Consider the following 12,579-nt stretch of genomic DNA (forward strand, 5'->3'; position numbering starts at 1 on the left):
AAAGTAACACAAGCCATCCTACCAACAAAACCAATGAACAACTGACATGTACGTTGCAAGTTTACGATGGCTGGGAAATGAGTTAAAAATTCTTTTGCACCTTCCAACAGCATAGTTGAGGGCTGTAACCGAAAGGCTTTCTGCCTGTCTATCCAAACCACTCTTTTCAAATAAACAGCACGAAGCTCAACAAGGTAAGGAGAGCTCTGCAAAGCCAGTTGGGGCGGCAGGGTCAACAGCAGTGACCAAAATGTTGGGCTGAAAGTCAGTGCCACTTGGAATGGTATAGCTACTGTTTTTAAAAAATGTGTGCTTAGGGCTGGAGAGATGGCTTAGTGGTTAAGACACTTGCATGCAAAACCAAAGGAGCCAGGCTCAACTCCCCAGGACCCATGTAAGCCAAATGCACAAGATGGCACATGCATCTGGAGTTCATTTGCAGTGGCTGGAGACCTTGGTGTTCCCATTCTCTCTCTTATCTGGCTCATTCTCTCTTCCTTTCTCCCTCCTTCAAGTAAATAAATAAAAATAAATGTATAAAAAAATGTGTGTGTGCGCACAAATTTTCACATGCATGTGAACACATGTGTGTGTATGGGTGCTCACAGAGGCCAGAGGACAACTTCAGCCATCATTCTTTGGTCCATCCATATACCTTTTAAAAAGTTTAGTTACTTATTTATTTATTGAGGACAGAGAGAGGAAAAGAAAGAGGGAGAGAGGGAGAGGGAAAGAATGAGTGCAACAGGGCCTCTAGCCAGTGCAAATGAACTCCAGATGAATGCGCTACCTTGTGCATCTGGTTTACATGGACCTGGAAAATCAAACCTGGGTCTTTAGGCTTCACAGGCAAGTACCTTAACCACTAAGCCATCTCTCCAGCCCCCATACACCTTTTTTGTTCCAAGGTAGGGTTTCACTCTAGTCAAGACTGACCTGGAATTCACTATGTAGTCTCAGGGTGGTCTTGAACTCACAGTGATCCTTCTACCTACCTCAGCCTCCCGGAGTGCTGAGATTAAAGGTGTGTGTCACCACGCCCGGCTCCATTCACCTTTTTGGACACAGGGTCTCTCGTTAGCCTGGAGCTTGTCAATTCGAATAGACTGGGAGGCCGAGGAGCCTCAGGGCCCCACCTGTCTCCACATCCCCAGAGCAGGTATTACAAGTGCATACCACCACTGCCATTCTGTCATAGTTCCTTGAGATAGGGTCTCTCACTGAACCTGGTGCTCACACTGCTTGGTTAGATTAGCTGACCAGTGAGCACCAGCAAGTCCTCCTGTCTTGGCCTCCCGCACTGCTGGGTTTACAGCTGTGGGTGCTGGAGATTGAACTCAAGTCCCGAGGCTCATGCGGTAAGCACGCTTACCCACCGAACCATATCATCCCAGGCCCTAGACCACACAGCCATGGGAAACCAGCCAGCACCTACCTGTATCTATCCATCCCGGCAGGTCCTGCCTGCTGCAGACCCAATGCCAAATCCCAATCCAGCGCTCAGGGTTGTAAGTGCCAGCAGAGTTTCATCCCAAGCCCCAGATCTGGTACCAGCCCCAGTCACCACATCTCCTCGCTAACGCCCAGCAGCTACAGCCAGGCTGTTCAATGGCTTTGGTTAAGGTTCCTGATGTCCCGGGCTCCACTCTGCCCCCTTAAAATGGTGGGTGGTGGCCTGCGACTCCAAGCTTGAAATATCTCACCCTAGAGACTTGGCCCCGTCTTTCACACCCCCAGCCTTTTCTCAGTTTGACACATTTAGACAGCAAGGCTCCTGAAAAGTGACAGGCTGCTTCTAGACAGGGACAATTGTATCTGCCCAGATAGCCCAGGTGACATTTGCTCTCACCCCTCAGATGTTGACAGCTGTCTGATAAGTCCCGGCCTGTTCACGCCCCCGATGCTTTGCCGTGATGAGGTCCCTGTCTGATGGTCTCCTCACAGTCTGTGGGGTGCCCCGCAGGTCCTGCTGGTCCAGACTATGCCATGTCTAGACCTACCCCAGCTGCCCTCCCCGGTGCCACCACCATGCCTCACAGGACCCATCTTTCCATTTCTCCTAGCAGATGCAGCTTGAGGAATGGATTCTGCCCATGTAGAAAGGGGAAGCCTCTGCTTTGACTGTCAAAATGTGGTTGTGAGAAATTCTGAAAACCCAACTATAAGACCCATCTGGGCAGTGATTCTCAATACTCTTTCTGACAGAGCACCTAAAATGGACTCCAGTGACAGACAGAACCTTCTCCGCAAAGGAACCTGTGGTTACGACACAGCAGGACAACAGCTTGTAGCCGGCACAGCCACTGGTGGTGGGTCACCGACAGACGGCCTATGGATGGGGTCAGGACCCAGCAGGAACTCCAGTCCTTTCTGGTGAACTCAGAAGTACAACTCACTGCAATGGAGAGTGCCATGACAGAGACAACCTTGACCTTAATGTAATTATATATTATTAGTTTTTTTTTTTGTTTTTTTTTGTTTTTGGCAGGGCTTGGGATTGAACCCAAGGTCTCCAGCATGCCTGTAAGTACTCTGCCACTGAGCTCACCCAGGCCAGGTGTGACCCAGCCCCAGGATCCAACTCTCCCTCCCTCCATCCGTCCCTTCCTTCCTTCCTTCCTTCCTTCCTTCTCAGGCATGGTGTATGCATGTGGCCACACGTGTGCGCATGAATGTGGAGGTCAGAGTTTGATATCAGATGTCTCTGGCAGTCGCTCTTTACCCTCGGGTTTTCAAATGGCATACCTCCTTTTATTTTATTATGATGTTTGTGCATGTGCCTGTCAATACATGTGTGTTCACACGTGACTGGGCACGTGTGTAAGGGTGCATGTGCACGTGGAGATTGGAGGCTGATGTTGGGTATCTGACTTGGTCTCTACTCTATATACTGAAACAAGGACACTCAGTGGAACCCAGAGCTTGCTGATTCAGCTAGCCTAGCTAGCCAACTTGACCTGGGGCTACCCCATCTTGCCTTCCAAATGCTGGGATTGTGGCTAGCTGGCTGCTATGCCGACCTAGCATTTACATGCTGGGAGCCAAACTCAGGTCCTCATGCTTGCAGGGCAAGTGTTTTACCTATTGAGCCATCTCTCCTGCCCTCCACCTTATTGTTGCTATTATTGGATTTTCAAGGTAGGCTCTCACTCTAGCCCAGACTGACCTGGAATTCACTACAGAGTCTCAGTGTAGCCTTGAACTCACAGCGATCCTCCTACCTCTGCCTCCCAAGTGCTGAGATTAAAGAGTCTTTTGCTGAATTTGGAGCTCACTTTTTTTTTTTTTTTTTTGGCTAGACTTTCTCCTGTCTTTGCCTCCCTGACACTGAGTTTATATATATGTGTCACCATGCTTGTCTTTTATGTGGGTGCTGAGGATTTGAACTCAGGTCCTCATGCTTGTGTGGCAAGCACTTTGCCCACTGAGTTATGTCCCCAGCCCCAGATCTAATTCTTTGCCAGTGTATCTATCACAACTCAGCTACAATGCCAGCAGGAGAACCAGCTAAGGAAAAAGAAGGGCCTTGGCACAAAGACCTTCTAAAGTCACCGACTCGCTCTTCATTTATCTGTTGGATAAAACTGGACTTGGATTGAGAGTATTTGAGCTTTCTAAGAGCAGTCCTTAGGGTCCCTGTCCTCACCTTTAGGCTCTAGTTTGTGGACCACAGCCAGGGGCTTGGTGAACGTCCTCTTATTCTGAATCATGGCCCAGATCATGGTAGCGTCCAGGGAGTCGCAGGCCTCGTCGGTATGCACGCACTGTGGGGAGTCAGAGCAAAGCAGTCAGGACTCCAGTGGACGCGCCTCCGGCCGCCCAGAGCACACAGCTGTGCCATGGGCCCTTATCACACAGCTCCCAGATGTTCACCACAGGAAAACAGACTTGTGTGTTTTTTCAAAGAGCCCTGAGCAGGAGATAGGTATGTTTTCAGCTACACTGAAAGACGCAAGCATCACTGAATGACTTATAAATATTGTCCTCCCCTTCTCTTCTTCCCACGGAACAGCTTGACGTCTCAGAATTAGTCTGAAAAAATAGGAGAACTTAGTCATGTTGCTGGCCCCTCACCAAGATGGCTTCATATAAGCTGTGTGGTGGTACTTGCGATGTCTCTGATTTAGGGTTGTGAGGAAACTTCACTTATTTTGTTGTTTGTGTAAAAAATGGACATTGGTTACCTAAAAGATAATCATATTGTCAAGTTTATTTGATTTTTTAAGGCTCTGCAGAATTAAATTCTTCAGGATCATTTAGTTTTCTTGTTTTTTTTTTATTTTTTTATTTTTATTTACTTATCTGAGAGTGACAGACAGAGAGAGAAAGAGGCAGAGAGAGAGAATGGGCACGCAAGGGCCTCTAACCACTGCAAATGAACTCTGGATGCCTATGCCCCCCTGTGCACCCGGCTAACATGGGCCCTGGGGAATTAAGCCTCGAACCAGGATCCTTGGGCTTCACAGGCAAATGCTTAACTGCTAAGCCATCTCTCCAGCCCTTGGTTTTTTGTTTGCTTGCTTGCTTGGTTGGCTGGTTGGTTTTGTGGGCAGGAGGGAGTGTAAAAATTTAACTCAGTGTTTCACACATGCTAAGTGTGAACTCTATCACTGAGTTACACCCATAGCTTAGGATATTTAGTGGACCAGCACGCAGGTCCCAGGGAGTGACACCCATGCATGTGGGGGCCATGAGATCAGCAGCTTCTTATAAAAGATATATCTGGGGGTCACTACTTCTGAAAAAAACGTATGTTGCACTGAGCCACACACATATGAAAAGACAATCCTGGGGCTGAGGAGATGGCTCAGTGGTTAAGGGCATTACTTGCAAAGACTGACATCCCAGGTTCGATTCCCTAGTATCCACATCAAAGCAAATGCACACAGTGGCACATGCATCTGGAGTTCATCTGCAGTGGCAAGAGGCCTTGGTTCACACCTTCTCTCTCTCTCTTTTTCTCCTTTAAAATAAAATTAGCACTTAAAAAAAAAAAAAAGAAGAAGATAATCCCACTAATCAGGGCCCCAAAGAGCTCTCTTGTAGAGGGAAGTCTTGAGTTTTCCGTGGAGAAGCACAATTATTGAAAAGAGCTGCATTTTACTTCCCTCCTTTATTTTACTCTTACCATCAGTTAAGTAAGAATGTATGATTCTGCCTCTGTCTTGAAGGGCAGCCCTGGGCCAGACACTGAACTCTCTGGGCCTGCCTTATCAGCAGTGGGAAGGGCTGGATTTGGTGATCTTTGAGGCCTCTTCCTCAAAGGTTGTTAGGCTCTATGTACTGAAGTCACTAGAAATATGGAATTACTCCCTTTAAGGAGAGGTCAGGGGTAACACCTCCTCCACAGCCCCTGCTGCGTGACATCTATTGCCTCATTTGCTCTTCAACACAGGAGGAAGGCCAGATATCCTTATTTTGATGTTCAGATGAAGTTGTACAGATTCTGAGACAGAGAGAGAGAGGTCTAGACTTGCCTGAAGTCCTATTAGAAGGGACAAGGCCTTCCTTCTCAGCTCCCATTTCTCTCTTCTGTGTCCTACCTTGGAGGTAAATACTGACTTGAGGTTTAAGGTAATGTCCCCATCATTTCATCCCCTTAGAGGAAATATCAAGTTGAATTTTCAGATTATCACACTGTGAAGTAGGGTGGTGCCTGGCCAGGCTCAGAGAAAGGGAACAGCAAAAACTTCCAGCAAGGATCCCTGGTAGCTGCCAGGACTTCTCTGCTACCCTCCCTAACCCCTTAGTGATTCTTCCACTCAGGGGTCATCTGGGTCCCACAGCCAGGCACCAAGTTCTCCATGACTTGGAGAACCACTGTCTTGATGACTACAAGGCTAAAGTACCACAGCTTCCAAAAGCAAAGAATGAAGAGTTTAAGTCACCTGCTGTGTGTTTCCTAGGGATAGCTGTTTGGCTGCATTTTCACAGGTAGCCAAAATTCTCAAGGAAATGAGTGTTCAGGGAAATGGGGCAAAGGATTTGGATGAATGTAATCTAATTGATAATAATACTTTTTTTTTCTCCTTTTATATACCATTTTCTTATAGTCTATACAGACAAGAAGGCAGCTTACACTGTGTGTGCCGTATCTGCTGAATGAATGCACACAGGAAATTACACATAATGATGGCAGGTCACAGACACCTTTGACCCACAAGGCCAACCAAATAAGGTATCATAATTGACCTTACGGAGTCCCTGCCGTAGCTACTCCAAGAAGGTCAAAGGGTTCTGATTTCTGTTATGGCAACAGAACGTCCCAGCTCAATATGGGGGACGACGCAAGGCAAACCATGATCAACTGATAAGAAAGTCAGCAAAAGTAAAATATTTGTTATTTTCTCTGAGAAATCCTCCTGAGACAAGGCAACCTTATGATTCAAACAGACAGAAGGTCAAAAAACAATTGCAATCCAAGTCTCAGTGGGACCTGGAAAAATTAATCCTCACATTGAACTTGTCCTTTCTGCTGGCTTTGCTTCCGGCACTGCGTCCTATCTGAGCAGCAGAGATAAAGCCAGGCCTCTCCCCCAGTGGAAAATAGTCCTGATTTATCACTCAGAAGGTACAACTAAGTAGCTCACTCCAAAAGGGGAAAAAAAAAAAAAAAAAGATCATATGGTGGGGACTTTTTCTCTAAGACTCCATAAAGCTCATGGTTCCCTGGTCATACTTGCTTCATTAATTCAACTGGTTATTTCAAAAGCCCAAACTTCAACCTGCTATAGCTTGGATGAAACTTTCCCAGAAGGTCACTTCCTTATCTTAAACAAACAAACAAACAAAAAAAAAAAAGCCAAAGTTACAGGCCAGATGGATGAAAGCCACTCACCCTGGGCAACTGCTGGGGGCCCTTCTTCTTGGTGCAAAGCGTAAGCTCACACTGCAGGAAGAGGAGGGAGGTGTTGAACATGGACCTGAAGACGAAACTGAACCGCTTCTTCTCAATCTCAGCATCTGGGATGGGAAAGTGCACTCTCTTGGAATTGTACATCTTCACAGAGTCATCTGTGGGACAAATGTTCTCAATGATGGTGTAATCAGACATCCTATCAGGGTTCGAATATGGAGAGATGAAGCAGGTTTGGATGGCAAATCCCAGATCTTGGTCAGCCTTTGTGATAGACACCTGCAAATGAACAGAAAGATTCACCCAAAAAAGGGTTAGCATCTGATTTCCTTTAGTCGTGGGAATGACATGACAGCATAGCCCTTCAGATGAGATATCACTTTACTTCCATAACATTCTTTATTGTATAGTCTTCTAACTAAAAGAATAACACAGACCAATTGAAGAAAGAAATGGTTTCCATTTAAACTTCATATGGGGGCTGGAGAGATAACTCAGCAGCTAAAGGCACTTGCTTACAAAACCTGAGGGTCCAGGTTCAATTCCCCAGTACCCATGCAAAGTGGTGCATCATCTGGAATTCATTTGCAGTGGCAAGAGACCCTGGCATGCCTGTTCCTCCTCCCTCCCTCCCACCCGCCATCCCTCTCTTCCTTCTTCTCTCTCTGTCCTTATAAATGAATAAATAAAAATATTAAAAAACTAAACTTTATATGGACGATGACAGCAAGCTGCTCACTTCAAATATCACACTAGAAGCTTCAAATCAAGATGAGTAAGTCTCTTTGACCTCCCATAAGTCTGCTGAGAGATAAAAATAAAAGCACACTGTGCACCTAAGTGGATTTTCCAAAATAAATAAAACACAGGCAAAGCTCCTACCGTCATAATAGAGTATTACTTACAAAACAAGCTTTCCAAAACTACCCAAAAAGAACAGTACAGAGGCAGAATCTATCTAACCTAGGCAAGAATGACACAGCAATGGTTCACAGCAAACCTGGAACATTTTAGCACAGTCACAGACTCATCCAAAGTCCTCCTTGGTCAGCAAGTGAGTAGAGCTGATCTTTGGTGCCATATGTCAAGGACAGTGCAATCTGGTGGTCATCCAGCATCTGGCAAAGTGTCCCAGCTGTTCCCAGGACCAACCCAGCCTTGCCAAGTACTCTTCCTTCGGTCTTAAAGCCCAGGGGTATTTTAAGGGAAAGCTAATCTGGAAACATTTCCAACTCATTTACACTTCCCTCTTACAAAACACTTGTGTGGGCTAGGTCCAAATCTTACTAAGGTTTTTTCCTTTTCCTTTTTTTTTTTTTTTTTCTGTAGAAACAGGAAGTAGTGTTTAGCCAAGTGTAAACAGAATTCAAACTTCAACTCTCCTGAACTCAGCTAAAATCCCTGGAACAGACTGGATTCGCCATTTGGTGACACAGGGATCACAGTGTGACCTCCCGCCCGCTCCCCCCCACCCACCTCCCTCTCTGACTAAACTTAGGATCAAAATAAACTTAAACACTTTAGAAATAAAGTTAGTCCTTACTCATAGGCCAACAGCCCCAGAATGCTTTTGAAAGACATGGAGAAATAACCTTTCCATTCAGAGGTGCAAGGGCTCTGAATCACAGGCTGTGACTGATCCCTTCATGGTCATCCACAGGACACTCACCACGAGACAGTTGCCAAGATGGAAGATGATAATGGAGATAATTATGATACTGTCACCTTGTGGTGACATTCTATAAAGATTTGCATTTCATTATCTTTGCAGCATTTCTGCAGGATAAGATATCCTATCTTGGAAAAAGCATAATTACATAAATCCTATTGATAAAAGTGCCATTTCATATAAACTCAGAGCTCACAATGCAAAGTGTGTAACTCTTTTCTTACTCTCAAAGACCGTATGTCATGGCAGACTATCTAGAGTATCCCAAAAATCTGTCTTACAGAGGAAAAATTATTAACCAAGTCTCTTACAACATAGTGGACTGAAAATGAATATTAGAAAGATTACAGGCTGCAGAATGAGACTAGTCCAAGGAAATCACATGCTCTGCTGCTCAGACGCACACTAAGACTCGGTTTCCCCACTTTTAGAGCAACAAGAATAGGTGCAAGATACAGTTCTTGTGAGAAATATTAATGTAAAAGTTATACGTGGGGGGGCTGGAGCTATTGCTCAGTGGTTAAGGAGCTTGCCTGCAGAGTCTAACAACCTGGCTTCCATTCCCCAGGACCCACATAAAGCCAGATGCACAAAGTGGCACACACAGCTGGAGTTTCTTCGCAGCAGCTAGAGGCCCTGATATACTCATGCTCTCTCTGTGTGTCTCTCTCTGCTTGCAAATAAATAGTTTTTAAATTACACATAGAGCTGGAGAGATGGCTCAGAAGTTCAGGTGCTTACCTTCAAGTCCTAATGACCTGGTGTGGTAGTTCAATTCAGGTGTTCCCCATAAACTTATATGTTCTGAATGCTAGGTCCCCAGCTGTTGGCAATTTGGCATTTGGAGCACCCTGGAGGTGAATTATTCTTGGGGGTGGGCTTATGGATGTTACAGCCAGCTTTGCCTTGCCAATGTTTGGCACACTCTCCTGCTGCTAATTGTCCACATGATGTTGGCCAGGAGGTTATATCCACCCTCTGCTCATGCCACCATATTCCCCTGACACCATGGAACTTCCCCTGGAGTCTGTAAGCCAAAATAAACCCTTTCTTCCCACAAGCTGCTCTTGGTTGGGTGCTTTCTACCGGCAACATGAAGCTGACTGCAACACTCTAGTTCGATTCCCTAGTACCCATATAAAGTCAGATGCACAGTGCTGCATGCATCTGGAGTTTATTTGCAATGTCTGAAGGCCTTAGCATGACCATTCTCTCTCTCAACCTCCCTCTCTCTCTCTCTCTCTCTCCCTCTCTCTCTCTCTCTCTCTCACACACACACACACACACACCTCTACTTGCAAATAAATAAATAAACATTCTTTTTTTAAAAAGCTACAAACCACACAGCTTCCCGGTCATTAGAAGCTCCCAGTACTAATTAGTAGGATGATTCTAGATCTTTTTTAAGATCAAATTCTTGGGAGTTATATGCAGTTGGGCTGTTTTAGTTCACCAAGGAAGAACTGTCTCATCACCCTGGCCACCCAGAAATGAACCAAAGGGCAAAACTGATAAGGTCTAGGATTAAAGCAAGGAACTGTGTTCTAGAGGGAATGGAAGATTTCAGGAAGAGATAAGGGGGATGGCTGGAGCAGAAAAAGATTAACTCAATGATTTATTAAGTTTTACTAAGTAAAAAAAAAAAAAATTCCTACCAGTAGTAGTGTCCAAACTGGGAAAGAATGACAAGACATGGCCAGTTGCTATCCCATTTAACAAAACATTTACAGATTCTTGGATTTTAGGTAGTTTAAATCAATTCTTTAAACATTTTCCCAAATTCTCCTTAATGCACTTGATATTTAAAATGGCAGCAAAAAGATTTGGTCTGCTTTGTACTTTCTACCAAATTTAACTACTAAAAATACAATATTTTTAAAGATTTAAATGGAAAAACAAAGCAAAAAAAAAAAGTTGGGAGGGGAAGAAACCTAGTAACAATGTAGATCATGTAGGCCAGTGGTATGGAGATAGGTGGGGAAAAAATAACCAAACTATTCAGGGTAGGCTACCTAGAGAAGATTACTGATTAGCATAAGTCAGCAAAGCTATCAATTGGCAAACCCAGCTACACATGGAAAAGAACAAACTGTGGGGCTGGAGAGCTGGCTTAGTGGTGAAGGTGTATGCCTGCAAAGCCTAAGGACCCAGGTTCGATTCTCCAGGTCCCACATAAGCCAGAGGCACATAGTGGTACATGTGTCTGAACTTTGTCTGCAATGGCTAGAAGCCCTGGCACACCCATATTCATTCTATCTCTCTCTCTCTCTCCCTCTCTCTCTGAATGCAATAAATAAATTAAAAAATAAAATCTTCCAAAACAAAAACAAACTGCGGTTAATCACCCCTAAGATCCCGAGCACTAGGGCGAGTCACTGACCAGCAGCATGGGGGAGGGGGAGCAGAAAAGACTGAGGAAACCAGTGCTCTTGCACTGGGAGAGAGAGAGATCTGGTTAGGAGCAATATCATGCACCCAAAGAAAGAGAAGCATCTCAGAGCAAGGAGACCAAGAAGGGACAGAATCCATGGGATCAAGAAAAACAAACCTAGTCAGCAGGCTCCGCCCCAGAGCCATGCTTAGGCGAGTCCTGAAGTCATTGTCCACCTATGAAAGGATATCCCATTTCGACCTCGCCCTCCCACTGCGAAGCAAAACACAGCCTGAGACTTCCCACCCCCGCTAAGACCAGCACCCACAGTTTGCTCAATGACAACAGCGCACAGCATATGGCCCGGTGCTGTTGATTGTCTTCCCCAGAATGGAAGCTGCGAACCCAGAGATTCACATGATCAGAAGTCGATTCTCTTCCCTTTGAAGTGAGCAATTGTGTTCCAGTCTTACCTCAACGTAAACAGGTCCATTCTCGGCCACTGAGAAGACCCCCTGGACGGGCACCAAAAAGAGGTCAGTATTGTACAGTTCCATGTTGAAGGTGACGTGTTCATTGGTCTGATCTTGGAAGCTGCTGGGATTCCTCAGCTGCCGTAAGCTGCAGTTAAACTGGAAAAAAAAAAAATAGAAGTCAGTCACACCAAGAATAAAGATGCTATAGCTTTAAAGAGCCCTGGCCTTTAACATACCATTGATTTTCTGACAGTTCACAGTGGAAACCAACCAAGTGTGCAATATTGTCCCAAGGGAAACCAACACCTACCACCACGATTTCAGGCCGGCTAAAGAGGCCAGGTTCTCCCTCATCCATGTCTCCTGGAAATCCATTGTCACCTGACTCCAGGTCTTCATAACCATCTGGCCAACCGCTACTGTCCCCAGGAGACGGAAGCTGTATCACAATCTGAAAGGCAAAGGAAACACAGGCATCGGCAGAGGATCACCACACCACGTGCATCTGGTTCAACTGCCCGGGAACACCCTGCGACAATTCAAAGGCAAATTGAAAATAAGTTTTTTGTTTTGTTTTGTTTTTTTGAGGTAGGGTCTCACTCTAGCCCAGGCTGACCTGGAATTCACTATGGAGTCTCAGGGTAGCCTCGAACTCATGGCAATCCTCCTACCTCTGCCTCTGAGTGCTGGGATTAAAGGCATGCACCACCATGTCCGGCTTGAAAATAAGATTTTAATACAGAAATCCTCCTGTCCCAAAATCACTAATCTTTTTTTATAGTTCTGATTTTAAAGTGATAATAATAACAGGAAGCCCCATGCAGCCCAAGAGCGAAACTAAAATTTGTCTTTTTCTTTGTAAATTTAGATATATTTTAAAGCTACATTGAAGAATCATAAATTATTTCAAATAATGGGGAACGTCAGACACTGAAATAGAGTTGCCTGGATTTGTAAGCAGGCTTGTTTGCTCTGTGCAGGGACTTCTTATGCATTTGAAGGAGCTTTTGTTAGTTGTACCCTTAAAATTTTGTACAAAGTCTGGTTTGAGTTAAAAACACAAGATCTAATAGTATCACTATGGAGCCAGTCCTCTTTCTTTTCTTACACTCCTCTTTTTCTCATTTCTTCCCCACTGTCTTTCCACATAGTATATGGATGCAGAAAAGAATATGTTCTACTTTATGAAAATCTATGTCAACACTGG

At 45.1% G+C, this 12,579-nt stretch overlaps 1 protein-coding gene across 1 annotated transcript in view; it reads right to left on the reverse strand.

Moving 5' to 3' along the window:
• The window catches only part of Tgfbr3 (transforming growth factor beta receptor 3), a 226,714-nt gene that overhangs the window by 27,605 nt on the left and 186,530 nt on the right, over window positions 1-12,579 (reverse strand). Inside the window, exons 11-14 of the mRNA XM_045138245.1 lie at window positions 11,683-11,823; window positions 11,370-11,528; window positions 6,839-7,135; window positions 3,647-3,764 (exon numbers count right to left, since the gene is read on the reverse strand). Of these exons, the coding sequence (XP_044994180.1) occupies window positions 3,647-3,764; window positions 6,839-7,135; window positions 11,370-11,528; window positions 11,683-11,823 (715 nt within the window). The remainder of the gene's footprint in view (window positions 1-3,646; window positions 3,765-6,838; window positions 7,136-11,369; window positions 11,529-11,682; window positions 11,824-12,579) is intronic.

Source organism: Jaculus jaculus, chromosome 19, assembly GCF_020740685.1.
Source record: "Jaculus jaculus isolate mJacJac1 chromosome 19, mJacJac1.mat.Y.cur, whole genome shotgun sequence".
NCBI lineage: Eukaryota > Metazoa > Chordata > Mammalia > Rodentia > Dipodidae > Jaculus > Jaculus jaculus.